At 46.0% G+C, this 15000-nt stretch overlaps 1 protein-coding gene across 1 annotated transcript in view; it reads right to left on the reverse strand.

Annotated features, from left to right (window-relative positions):
* smad3b (SMAD family member 3b) overlaps nt 1–9467 on the reverse strand; it is a 30312-nt gene extending 20845 nt beyond the window's left edge. Inside the window, exon 1 of the mRNA XM_031564802.2 lies at nt 9055–9467. Within this exon, the coding sequence (XP_031420662.1) occupies nt 9055–9257 (203 nt within the window). The 5' untranslated portion in view covers nt 9258–9467. The remainder of the gene's footprint in view (nt 1–9054) is intronic.
* Between the last annotated feature and the right edge of the window lie 5533 nt (nt 9468–15000).

Below are 15000 nucleotides of genomic sequence, written 5' to 3' on the forward strand. Positions count from 1 at the left end.
ACACACACACAGTCGGTGTGTCCTTGTGTAGCGGAGGCAGTGACTGGTCTCTTCTTTGACACACACACACACACACACACACACACAGAGTCGGTGTGTTCATGTGTAGCGGAGGCAGTGACTGGTCTCTTCTTTGACACAAAAAGGGGTCTGTCGGTCTGACTGTGACTGAGGCAGACAATAAGACTGCTGGTCTGTTGACCCTTTGTTTGCCATCGCACACACACTCTTCCAGCCTCACACACACACACACACACACACACACACACACAGGCATGAAGCTTCCACTCAGAGAGCTGAGGCAGAACATATGCTTTTCATCCCAGCTGCAAAGAGAGACCTTAACAGACCCCACTGAGAGACAGAGAGAGAGAGACCTCAAAGAGAGGAGAGGAGACGCCTGCCTGGACTCAGTGAGGAGAACAATACCGGGCCTGGCCCTTTCTGGAAGCTTCCAGGCGAGAGTCAGGCAGGCAGTCAGTCAGGCAGGATGACCAGGCATCACCGGACAGAGAGAGAAGGACAGAGAGGACAGGATAGAGAAGGACAGAGAGGAGAGAGGGTAGAAGGACAGAGAGGACAGAGGGACATGAGAGAGAAGGACAGGAGATGTGACGTGTGTTTGTGTCCATGTGGATGAGGAGAGAATCAAAGCAAGAAGTAGAGACAGATAGAGGTGGGGGAGGAGAAACACAGAGGAAGTGTGAGAGGAAGAGAGATATGTGTACGTGTGTGTGTGTGTGAGACAGTAAGTGTGAGAGGAAGAGAGATACGAGTGTGTGTGTGTGAGACAGAGAGAGACAAGGGTAAACCAAGGAACAGTTTCCTAGCTGTCTGATTACCTGAGCTGGCTTACAGAGACAGGGGTGTGTGTGTGAGCAGACCCACACACACACACACCTGCACATGCAAGCACCCCCCCCCCCCCCTCTACGAAAGGAACACAGCGAGAGAGACACACACACACACACACACACACACACACACACACACGCATCAAACTGACATGCATCTCTACACACATCCTCTTTGAAAGGAGATAAGGCTGTCCCACTATTCCACACAATCTGTAAAATACAAACGCGCACGCACAAAATTGTGTACGTGACATGGATATTATACATGACTATACGAGTAGAGTAGGCTAACCCACACTAATCTTTCTTCTTCGGTCCATGAGCGCTTTAAGCTACAGGTGCTAGTCTCTCTGTTTCTTCCATCAGAGGAGAGATGAGTCAGGAGAGAGAGGGAGAGAGGAGACAGGAGACAGGAGAGAAGAGAGAAGAGAGAGAGGAGACAAGAGAACGGAGAGAGAGGGAGAGAGAAGAGAGAGAGGAGACAGGAGAGAGAGGGAGAGAGAGGATAGAGATGAGACAGGAGACAGGAGAGCGTCCCATGGCTGTGACTTAACTGGCCATCGGATGGAAACCACACACACTCCAAAGAGTTTACTGCACAACCTCACTTAGGTCCCTCTGTGGGGTGAGACTCCCGGCAGCAGACGGACACCCTGATCAGATTTGAACTTCCTTTTAAAAAGAACCTTCAGGACACATTAGCGTTAGCACTAGCATCTCCACACCAGTACAGGAAGTCAGTGGCCTCACTGCATGGGAGTATGAGAAACAACAGAGAGGATGTGGTTGCTCAACATTGTGAAAAAAAACACCACACACACACACACACACACACACACACACACACACACACACACACACACACACACACACACACACACACACACACACACACACACACACACACACACACACACACACACACACACACTTTCCCTGGTCAATTACAATAAACACAGACAAACACATGTGAGACTGGCAGCCAGACGGACGGACACAAAAAAACATTCCAAACACGGACACACATTCCAAATACACACACACACACACACACACACACACACACACACACACACACACACACACACACACACACGCCCAAATTCTGTGTGTGCAGACGGATGTACAGCTGTTTGTTTTCACCAGAAGGACCTTCCCTTTAACGTCACATTAATCCCCTGCTATTGACCCCTTTGCATCACAAACACACACACACACACACTCCTGAGAACAGTGATGCATCCCCCTCTTTCCTCTGCTGCCAGTGGACTGAACCCCTCCTGACCCGGGGCCAGACTACATGAAAGCAGTGTTTATTGGTTGTGTATCATTTTATCTGAAGTGTGTGCTGCTGGCCTCCTTCTCATCCAGCATCACTGCTGCTAAGAAGACTTTTTTCAATGACAAGATCAACGGTGCAACTGACGCTCGGAAACTATTCTCCACCTTCAAAACTCTGCTCTACCCTCCTCCTCCTCCCCCAGCTACTAACCTCACTGCTGATAACTTTGCTTCCTTTTTCACAGAGAAAGTGGCAGCCATCGGGAAACAGTTCGACCAACGGTCTCCCCCCCCTAAGGGAGCAACCGTCAATGGCTCATCATTTCCTTCTTTCATCCCTCTCAGCGAGAGTGAGGTCTCCAAAATCCTAACAGGTAGCCGTCCAACTACATGCCCGCTGGACCCCATCCCATCCAACATCCTTCAAGCCATATCGCCTGCCGTCTTACCGGCAATAACACAGGTTATTAATGCTTCATTTAATTCTGGAACATTTCCTTCTCTTTTCAAAGTGGCTCGGGTAACGCCGCTGCTCAAGAAGCCGTCTCTCGATCCCACTCAGGTAGAAAACTATCGACCGGTCTCACTTCTCACGCTCCTTTCTAAAACCATTGAGAGGGCAGCTTCCAAACAGGTTACCGAGTTCCTGTCAAAGAACAATCTCCTCGATCCAAACCAGTCTGGATTCAAAAGCGGTCACTCCACCGAAACAGCCCTGTTGTCTGTAACGGAGGCCTTAAAAACAGCTAGAGCAGCAGCTCAATCCTCGGCTCTCGTCCTGCTTGACTTATCAGCTGCGTTTGATACATTCAACCACCGCATCCTTCTGTCCATACTGTCAAGTATGGGCATTTCTGGCAATGCGCACTCCTGGTTTGAATCCTACCTCACTGGGCGCTCGTTCAACGTGTCTTGGCAAGGTCAGCTGTCTGTACCTCACCTCCTCACCACTGGGGTGCCCCAAGGCTCGGTGATGGGACCACTTCTCTTTGCCATTTACACCACCTCGTTGGGCCCCATCATCCGCTCGCATGGGTTTTCCTATCACTGTTATGCCGATGATACTCAACTGTTTCTGTCTTTCCCTCCTGAGGACACCACGGTCTCGGCGCAGATCTCGCACTGTCTGGCTGATATATCCACATGGATGAAAAATCACCACCTTCAGCTGAACCTGCCCAAAACGGAGCTGATGGTCTTCCCAGCCAAACAGGTCATCCACCATAACATCAATATTGACTCTTTATCTCTTGTTCCATCCAAAACAGCAAGAAACCTGGGGGTCATTATTGATGACCAACTGACCTTCACGGCCCACATCGCCTCTGTCTCCAGGTCGTGCCGCTTTGCGCTATACAACATCCGCAAAATCAGGCCGTACCTAACCCAGTATGCCACCCAGCTGCTGGTGCAAACCTTGGTGAGTTCCCGCCTGGACTACTGCAACGCCCTCCTAACGGGCCTGCCGGCTTGCGTGGTGAAACCACTACAGATGATCCAGAACGCGGCGGCGCGTCTGGTGTTCAACCAACCGAAAAGGGCACACGTCACCCCGCTACTCATTGAGCTCCACTGGCTGCCAGTAGCTGCTCGCATTAAGTTCAAATCACTTATGCTTGCCTACAGAGTAGGGCTGAACGATTAATTGCATTTGCGATTTAATCGCGATATGATAGAACGCGATTTTCTAACCGCAACGTTCGCGATTAAAAAACGTGGTCTAAAAAAAAAAATAATATTTTTTTTTTTTTTTTTTTTTTTTAAGATGGTACATTTTGCACACAGTGTTTAAAAAGTGCATGCCTAGTGTTTATACTTAAAATGACTTTTTTTAAATTACTTAAATGCATAGTGGCAAAGCCACCAATTTGTTGTTCTTGTTTCTGTAATGAGCAGTTAAAAAAAAAAATGTAAAATTTGGGAAAGAATAGTTTACACTAAATGTATCTAATATTGATTAAAAAAAAACAGTAACAGCTGCAACAACAACAGTAACCCCAGTAACAGTTGTAACAACATTAAGTCAGGTCTGATGACTGATAGCATACCATGGCTTCATTCTGGACACCACCTCCTCAATGTCAAAAACAGTGAACACACACCACAAAAAGAATATTTTACACTAAATGTATCTAATATTGTGTTGGTCATACTTAAATCATTCATTACGTTTTGTTGGGAAAAAAAGAGGATAAAAAAAAAAAATCGCATATTAAATCGCAATCGCAATATTTTGGTAAAAAATCGCAATTAGATTATTTTCCCAAATCGTTCAGCCCTACTACAGAGTGCTTGCTGGTTCTGCTCCCACCTACCTAAATGCTCTTGTAAGGGCAAATGTTACACCCAAGCAGTTACATTCCTGTACTTCTTTTTCCTTGTTTCTAGGTCGTTGTTTTCTAATTCTCATGTAAAGTAGTATTTATTGTTACACCATGCTTTTTATTGCTCTTAGCTTGACTGTTCTCTCCCTTGTACGTCGCTTTGGACAAAGGTGTCTGCTAAATGACTAAATGTAAATGTAAATGTGTGTGTGTGAGAGAGAGAGTTTATCTGATATAAGCGACTACGTCTGTGTATCTGTATGCGTGTGTTTGTGTGTCAGCAGCTGTAGTGAAAAAACTGGGTTTCCATGGCGTCAGCCAGACCTGTGGATGCCCGCGGGGAGATTAGCAGACAGGTTTGCACGGTGAACGAACTTGACCAGAAAGGTCTCTACTTTTCACTGAGCGTGTCAAGATTAGGGTAGGCCAGGTGGCATGTGGGGAGGGGATCCGGTTTCCATGGCATCCATCAGAACAACAGTGGCACGTTCACTCCGAGAACAGTGCGCACCGTGTTGCTACGGTTTCCGGGTTGAATGGCGTGCTTTGAGGTACGTTTTCTCTCACTTGGTAGGTGTGTCAATACCCAATCAGCCGCGACGCGCACATAAACCCCACTGTAATAAAGAGGCAGTCCAACAATGAATCCAAGTCCTTAACTAATGCAAGATGAGTATAAAAAGTAAAAAAAAAAAAAAAAAAATTATAAATCAACACGTATTTAAACCGATTTCATCAGACTCAGTAACACAATGTGTAACACAACAGGATGTTCGACGCAGCAGCAGCATTTTCGTTTAAAATAAACATCTCGCTACGTTTTTGTCCCAGTTGAACGCAACCCAACTCCTCCGCCCACGTCTCTTTCGCTCACAACATCACCCTGTATGGACAGCATTGGTCACTGTTTAACTTGAAGACTTGGTCCACAAGCCTTTGTGGCCAGTCACACTGGCTAATGATTGACAGACAGCACTATGAGGCATGTTAACCCACTGTGCTGGAGGCCAAAGCCCTCGTCAGGGAGGGTCGCGGATGGAGCGGATGCCCCTTAAACACGCCTTTATTCGCCTCAAATGGTCATACTTCCTCCTTCTGTTAGAAGCACGGTGTCTGAATAACCCTGACAATGACGTTTCAAATGATGTCTCAGACAGAACACACACACACACACACACACACACACACACACACACACACACACACACACACACACACACACACACACACACACACACACACACACACACACACACACACACACACACAGCTTTTGAAGCCGACTCGCTGTGTAAACTTGTCTTCATAACAGGAGAGTTAGTCAGAGGCCATGGAGGGGAATCCCACTGGAGTCCCTCTACTCACTCTCTCTTCTGAGCCTGCACGGCTTCTCCATCCGTCTGAGGAAGCATTCCTCGCGCTCACACACACACACACACACACACACAAACACAACCTCTTTCTTAGACACACACACACACACACAAACACAACCTCTTTCTTAGACACACACACACACCATTCCCTTCCGCCACTCACAAACACACACACTAACCCATAAAGACATGTGTAGACAAGCCAATACATCAGCACTCACACTAGTTTGTGATTGACAGAACAAAAAAGACTTCCTCAGTACTGACAAATCTTAACCTTTCCCAATTGGGTAGCAGAGGCATTCAGCAGGCTTTCTGACTGATCTCCCTGTGCTGTACTTAGAGGATGTACACAAAGAGCTGCTCGAAGCCTGCGTGTGCTGTACCGCTGCTCTACTCAAGACACATTCAGTCTTCACACCTTGCACAGAGGCCTTCTCTCCAAACAGTGGACGGAGGCTCTGTTGCTTGCTCAAAAGATTTGGCTCTACGGCCAGACAACAAGCAACGCCAACGTCCATCTCCCAATGAGGAAGTTATTTAAGAGAATATATAATGTTTGGGCTGCGACATAACCGTGCATCTGAGAGCTGTATGTCCAGCTTTGAGAGGAATGCCAATGGAAAGCCTCCCACACACTTCAATAACTCATAGCACTTTAATAACTCATAGCACTTTAATAACTCATAGCTATTATTAAACAGGTACAAGTGGAGACCTGTGGGACTGCTTATTAAACTGAACAACCACTAGAAAAGAAAAAAAATATTTTAAATAAAGAAATAAAGAAAGACAAGCAGTAGCGCACACACACTAAGGCCACTTAAGCTTCGAATTCAAGAAGAACTGTGGGACTGCTTATTGAACTGAACAACCACAACAACAACAACAAAAAAAGACAACAAAATATTTTAAATAAATAACTAAATAAATAAAAGAAAGAAAGAAAGAAAGAAAGAAAGAAAGAAACAGCACACACATCCACACACACTAAGGCCACCTAAGCTTCCCGTCTCAGTGGGTGCAGTCACACTGTGTATCTCCCCACATGCGGAGCAGAGCAGAGGAGGACCAACGCCACCAGATGGTGTTTACAGGCCATCTTCACCCTCAGACATCATCTACGGCACTACAGCAGTACCCCACGGTGTCACCGTGACGACAACACCATCCCATCATCAAAACAGTAGGCCTACCTGGCTATCAAGGTGTTTATGCTCAAACCTTAATTTACTTTATTTAATTCATCTCCATTTATTTAAAGGATTTACAGGGCACAGGTTGGAGTTGAAAAACAGAATAAGAAAGAAGGGGGGGGGGGGGGCATTATGAAAAGGAGGGCCTGCCATGAAATGTTTGGGAACCACTGCAGTACATATAATGCATATGATTTGTTATAAGAGTTCCCCCTGAGGATCAAGACAATAGCATTGGTGACAGGCACCTGGCTCTACTAAATGAGCTATAGGGGCAGCTTTTGTCACTGACAAGAAGCAAACTACGCGTTCGGGCAGTGGACTACAGGCAGACTTTGAGTCTTCATGGAATTGCTTTGGTATAGGATAAAGAAAGTACAGTATACAGGCTGACTGACACAGAGCAGCGTGAAATTACAAAACGGGAAATCTTGATCATATTTTTAAGGCATGACGACTCCATCCGCCTACTCGTGGCAGGCTTTCAGTGACGATTCATGGGAAAAACTATGGACTGTGTGTTTCTTTTATACAGATAAAACACAGAAGAACTCCACCACTCTACAGATTCCCTTCTATCTTCAGTGCCCTATTACTTGCGTGAGCGTAAGTCGCCCATGCTAAATAGTCCTAAAAATCACATAAAGAACATGTAAATGCCGCTGTCACACGCTTGTTATATGTCGCGGCTCTAAGGACCCAGACATAGTTAACGTGAACGCAGTACCGTTAGCTGGGGACTGAATGACATAACAGGCTTAATGAGCTCTCTACCGAGAAAGGCATAATTCTCGTAGCTGTGCAGCAAAATAACACCATGCGGTGTGCATCGGTAAAAAATTGTGTATTAATCGAAATGAAACACTTTATTTGAGCCTTGTCATCATTTGAGATCATGTGGATCGCGTTTTCACCAGTTCACTGTACAGTCCCATAACAATATTTTGTGCAGTCAATAGTACAATCATCCACGCAAAAACAAGGCGTAGCTGGTGCTTCTGTGCCATTTCACTTAACTAAAATAACGATTAGATTTAAAACAGCCAGTCCACTAACTGAAAGAATGTCTCTGTATTAATCGTCGATATTAGACAACTACACTGCAGCAAATACAATGACACACACACACACACAGTCTGTCAACACAGTTACCGAGTGTCCCAGATAGAGGGCTGTTACGTAACGGACTAAGCTAGCTACACCAGAGACATTGTAAGGGAGGCTAGACTACAGCATATATAAAAACAATACTTAGACAGCTAACTTAGCACAGAGGCTTTAACAAATATGTCATATTGTTTACGTTGTGCAGGCCAGGTGTTTGCAAGGTTAAGACTATATGTATATATATTGCTGTTGCCCAGATATCAGCACACATGTCTCAAATATGTATTACTGGGTCTGGTTTAGATCAACCGTTGTTAATATTACAGTTAACTATCAGCTAGCAACGTTACACCAAGGCCAACATGAAGTTAGGTGGCCAGAGTCACTTTAGCTGAACCAGCTGAACTGTGACAACAATCGCAATAACATAACATTATGTTACAGAGACCTAACGTTGCTATCGATACCCTTTCTAACCTTCCTGCTTAATACAGAACAAACGATAACAGGCTGTACATTGGTCAAATTTTGACAGCATTCATTGACAATCGCGTTTGACACAGAATAATTACCAACAACAAACTGAGTAACGTTTATGTTAGCTATGCTATACTGCTAGCTTACATACGTCTAGCTGGCAACCTAACTTGAACTTCTGTCATGAATTACTTGGTGTTAGTATTGTTCATTTTCGATCGTTCGGAGCCCAATCACCTTTAAGTGCCAGAAGATACTATGTTATCTTTTCTAAAACAACACTGAACTACATTTCAGATATTGCCTATATAGTCTATCCCTGAGAAGTCGGCTGCCAACAAGTTATTCACAAGTAATAACTTATTGGACAGCTCCAAGCTAGCTTTAGTCGTTAGCCCACTAGCCGAGTTAAACCTCGGCCAGACTGCGTAAATACCTCGGTATGGTGATGCATTTCGTGTTTACATTCTGGGTCGTAATGGCCCTTTCCAGCTCGTCCAGTTGCCCAGTCTTCTTCAACTTCTTGACAAGACTCTTCACTGCTTTTTCGCACCATTTCTCCTCCTGTCCGTTCTGCTCGCCTTTTTTCCAACCTAGCAGCCTCTTCACAATCGGGGGTGTAAACGGTAATATAGACATCTTTGCTACAACAACGCACACGGAAAATGACAAGTACTATCGTTATAAAAAGTAACTGCACGTCTTGCCGTTAAATGTGAAATCGAAAACTGTATTGAAACTCAGACTTTATAAAGATAAGTTCGGTTATTCTCCATTCCAGACAGAGCGCCCGCTGACGGCAGACAGTGCCACTCTACTGAGCTGCTGGTTAAATCTCTGATGAATGGTAACAATCCGCAGCGAAACCTAGTCCTGTCTGCCCCTCCTCCTCCACGTCCTCTTCTAATTAGAATATGGCCTGCGGTGATTGAGCAATCAAAATGAAATGCTTTGCTTATGGAAAAACATCAAGGCCATCCTTCCTCATCATTTTCACTTACTGTCCAAAGTCCAACTGTGACGACTTGTTTACACCACGCAGGGTATTAGCCCTCCACACCAAGTTATATGAAAAAGTTGAGTAGTCTGGATAAAATGCAAATTGCGGACCATCTCCACCCAGACTTCTTTTCATAGTTAAAGTGGGAGGAGGACTATCACAGATGTGGAGTCATTTGATTAAATAAAATGATATAGATCTTGTGTAAATTAGGATTCTACTCAGACTTCCTTCACAGGCTGACATATATTAAAAACAAAACTTCACAGATATCAATGTTGTTCAGCTTTTACCTTCTCTGAAGAAAATGCTGTCATTTTCCAGATAAAAAGACATGGTTTCAAAAGGGAATGTGGGAATGTTGTGTTACTTTCCTTTGAGGTGGGGGACACAGGGTGAGCGAGCGCAGAGAGTTTGAGAGCAGAACTTTTAAACTGGCTGAACCGTGAGAGGCACGCTTGAGACTTTCTTTATTTAATGGGGGAGGGGTGGAAAACTGCAGTCTCAGGGCACAGTGTACACACACGCGCGCACACACACACGCGCGCACACACACACGCGCGCACACACACAGGCAGACAGGCAGGCCTGTTCCAGCTTGTCCAGTCTGCGTAGACATAGGGAACATCCCAAGTCTTTGTGTGTGTGTGTGTGTGTGTGTGTGAGTGAGAGAGAGTGTGTGTGTGTGTGTGAGTGAGAGAGAGAGAGAGAGAGAGAGAGAGAGAGAGAGAGAGAGTGTGTGTGTGTGTGTGTGTCAGCAGTCTGCACCCCTCCCCGCCCTCAGTTAGGACGTAGGGGGCCTACTGGAGGGTCAGACTCCCAGATGTTCTTTTCCCAAATAGAGACAGGCTTCATGGTCCCCTTTAGGACAGCTCAAGAGAGTGGAAGTTCAAACATACGCCTTTGTTCTCTCTCTCTCTCTCTCTCTTTCTGTCTCTCTCTCTGTCTCTCTCTCCCCCCCCCCCTCTCTCTCTCTCTGCCTGCCTCTATGGTGTAGACACTTTTCAGTCATTTCAAAACAGATTGTGTCGTTGAAAATGTCTGTATCTATAAAAACCTCAGTTGCCCTGATTTGCTTGTCTGTGGGTGCTGGGCAACTGATGCTGTCAGACACTCCTTTCTTTACAGGTTCAGACAACTTCCTCTCTTCCTCTAAAAGGAGATCATTGAAACGCAGGCCTGCAATGGAAAGTGCATCGCCATATTCAAGGTCTCCCAAGTTAAGCTTCTAAAACTCAATGAAAAGAGGCGATTAGGTTTCCAACTGATACAGACTCACCTGGAACTGAATCACCCGTGCTTCTAATCTTTCGGCAGTGACTCATGCAAAGCAGATTTGATCTGGCAAGCTCCGGAGAACCGGATATTGGTGGGGGTTGCAGGGCCTCGTTGGCTAGCATAGCATAGCGGACACATTCCCCCCTTACACCACTCCGGGTCCCAAAATAGAGGACCCTCACGGGTAATCCTTTGATCCCTCCAATAAAAGTGATTTAAAATCACCCTCACCACATCCTTGTGAAATTGTAAAGGTGACCGAACTGAGGTTATTTCAGGGCTGTTCTAGGGGGGCAAGTATTGATAAGACCCCCCCTCTCTCTCCGTCTTTCTTTCTTTCTCTCTCTCTCTCTCTCTCTCTGTAAACAGCACCATGTCTGTTCTATAAATAGCTATGCCTAGAGGCCCTACACAGCAGCCTCCTCTTCCTTTCATCTATTTTTACACACCATCAATGGACAGCACTGTATATTTTTACAGACGTGTTTGGGAAGGACTCACTGCTCTCGCCACCTCAATAAGAGGCCCAGCCCACACTACGGTGTTATTCATGAAAGTTCCAGAACCATGTTGATCCTCCCTCATAATGTCTCTAGTTGATCCCCAGTGATGTTGTGGGTGTTGCTCAGCACGCCTAGGCAATTTAGATCTTTTCTTGAGGTCTGTAGCCCACTCTGTTATGTGCTACTACGCCAGTTCTGCCTCTCAATAACACTAAAAGCTAAAAGCCAGTAAGAGTATTTCATCACACCACCACACCAACAGAGCATATCTTTGAATCCCAATAGCTTGTATTTCCCTTGTTTCTTTATCAGTACACTTACACAGGAAACCCTCCAGCTGACTCCACTGGCCAAGCGTTTTCAGGGGGACGCACGCAAGCTGAAAACACAACCAAGAGGAGGCAGTAACAGCATGAACAATGCCCATCAAGTTCATCTGTGTCCCCTTATCTCTGAAGGGAGAGCAGGTTGGAGGAGCGCGCCGCGTGCTGCCGTGGGCCGTCTGCCATGGAGCGCACCACAGCAAGCCAGCACCTGTTGACACCCCAGGGACCAGACCGGGACAGCTGGTGCGGAGTGTGGATGGAGTGTGTGTGTGTGTGTGTGTGTGTGTGTGTGTGTGTGTCTCTTAACTCTTCTGTGTGAGTGTGCGCATGTGAGCGTGCAAGTGCATGTGTGTGTGTGTGAGAGAGGGATAGATTGGGGTGTAGGGGCAGATGGGGGGCAGGCCAGACAGAGGCGAGGGGCAGGTCCCAGGGTCCTGGGGTTGACTGTGAGACATAAAGGCTGGACAAAAGGCAGAGTGGCTGGCTGAATGGCCAAAAGCCACAGACAATCCGATGGACAACAATGGCATTGTGCTGATCAGATCGCCGCAGACATGGGAAGCAGTGGAGAGGGAGGCAGACGCATCAGCTGGACCTCACACAATAGTGTGAAGAGGGCAGGAAGGGGTGGGGGGGAGGATTACGGCTTTGTGTGGCCCCTGCAATCAAACTTAATAACACTGATGGGCACGCGCGTTAAATAAGGGGGCCGTGTGCAGCCTGGAAATGGCTGTGGTCTGACTTTGCACTCCTTTTTTAGGGCTGGCACCAAAAAATAGCTCTTCATTTCTCCTACCCAGCAACTTCTAAATGCCCCCCTTTTCAGCCTAAAGTACTGCCTGTGCAGCGCTATGATTTGGGAACTAAGTTGGTGTCAGAAGTGTGGCTTTAAAAGTGCTCCACAGAGCGCCTCTGATTGTTGCGAGGCGGCCACTGCACCCCGAGCGGACTGGAGTGGAGTGTGTGTGATCCCCAGAGTCTGTGGAGTGTGTGTGTGATCCCCAGAGCCTGTGGAGTGTGTGCGAGTCTGTGGAGTGTGTGTGATCCCCAGAGCCTGTGGAGTGTGTGTGGAGTGTGTGTGATCCCCAGAGCCTGTGGAGTGTGTGTGTGTGTGTGTGTGTGTGTGATCCCCAGAGTCTGTGGAGTGTGTGTGATCCCCAGAGCCTGTGGAGTGTGTGTGATCCCCAGAGTCTGTGGAGTGTGTGTGTGTGATCCCCAGAGCCTGTGGAGTGTGTGTGTGTGATCCCCAGACTCTGTGGAGTGTGTGTGCGATCCCCAGAGTCTGTGGAGTGTGCGTGCAATACCCAGAGCCTGTCATCAGGGAGACTGGGGAGGGGTGCGGTGGGGAGGGGTGAGGTGGGGAGCGCTGCTATCTAAAATCTCCACAAGCTGTTATCTACCGACGTGCAGCCATCCATCTGCAGGCAGGCTGACAGTGCCAGAAGTGGAGCGGCAGAAGTCGTTTAATCCCCCACCCAGCCCACCCCCGCAACCTTGTAATAAACGTAAGATCCCCCCCCCCCCCCACAGACAACCTCCATCGTCCCAGAAAAGATATCATGAACCTCTGTGACCACCTCAAAATTAGTTTCTGTTGGCTCTTGCTTATGCTGCGATGCTGGCCTGCTGTACTGTGGTTTTCTGTCATTCCTGGCTGGCTGGGTTTATAAAGTCTGATTGTATTTATTTTACAGCTTTGATGAAAGTCATGCTGCATAGCCTACTATGGCTGCGGGAAAAATAATTTCACTCTCTCACTCTCTCTCTCGAACACACACACATACTTAAATACACACCTTGAACACCTATGATTTTTGAAAATATAGGGCCACTGTACAAAGGGCTTTTCAGCTTATTGAAAAATGCAGACACCACACATTTCAGGTGTAGATATAGTTAACACGAAGGTTGCTTTTTTCAAATGTTGTGTTTTTCCTACTGTGAGAGATATTTTGAGGGAGTGGCTGGGCACACATACATACAGACATATACACACATATGACCTGAAAACCCTAATGAATCATCAGGAGTTGACAACTGTCTCCTAAAGCTGAAGAAATTATCTTAAAGCTGAAGCAGCATCGGTCAGTAGACCTATATGACGGAGTCCAGTGATTCATAAGCCATAAACAAACCTTCAACCTCGGAACCTTACGACACATAGATATTGAGTCTCGAATGACACTGCAAATGTATGCATTATCAGTTCTACCGTCAGTCATACTGGTAACACCCACTGTATCCGTTTTATCCTCGAGTCCCGGGTTGTTTGTTATACCGGAAGCCACAGTCGGGGGCTGTGGGTAACTTCTGAATCTGAGTCACGTTGTAAACGGCAAAAAGTAACATTAATTGACTTGTGAGTTAGACCTGAACCTTAACCGCAAGGGAAGATGATAATAGTGAGCGCTGAGTCATATTTGATGAACCTAACTTCCCATACCACACACACAAAACGTACTAACGGTCGAAATCACGAAAGTGAGTGCCTCACCTGGAATGTTGCTGCCTTTTGTGTAACGTGAAAATGTGTGAAATCCACAGTGGATTATAGAAAATTTCAGTTGGCCATTGTGACTGAACTTAAAGTAGGCCAGTCTCACGACAGCTGCTAGGCTTGGCAAGGATTTGAGGATGTATCTCGCCATCTAGTGGTTATATGGTAACCGTACAACACAGTCATCTGCTCTTATATTTAGCGCGGTAATGATAAGGAAACTCTCTCTGTAACCTGTTATTTTGCATAGAAGATCCTTTCAGCAATATTCAATATTCCGAAAATACTTGCTTTGGGTATATTTAAGTCATTATGGGGTGATACATGAAAAATGAAATGGATATTTATAAAAGTCTGTATCAGCTGTGCTATAGGTCTATATCTGAGTTTGTATGTTTCAGAATCAGAATCAGAATCAGAATCAGGTTTTATTGGCCAAGTAAGTTTGCACAAACAAGGAATTTGACTTGGTAAAGTGACTCTCAGTGTGCTTACACAAAATATACAACACAATACAATACAATACAAACAAACAAACAGTGCAACAGTGCAATGGACTAAGGAGTTTAAAAAAGTATGTACAAGGCGGAATGGCTATATACAGTAGCTGTGAAATGTTGCACAACAGTAGTGCAAAGAAGAAGTGGAGAGTGCGAGAAGTGCAGGGATAAATATATAAATATAAATATATATGCTACAGTGGGTTAGTTGTTCAGTAGTGAGACGGCGAGGGGGAAGAAACTGTTTCTTTGATGTCTATTTTTATGTGCATGTAATT

Source organism: Clupea harengus, chromosome 3 (assembly GCF_900700415.2).
Source record: "Clupea harengus chromosome 3, Ch_v2.0.2, whole genome shotgun sequence".
NCBI lineage: Eukaryota > Metazoa > Chordata > Actinopteri > Clupeiformes > Clupeidae > Clupea > Clupea harengus.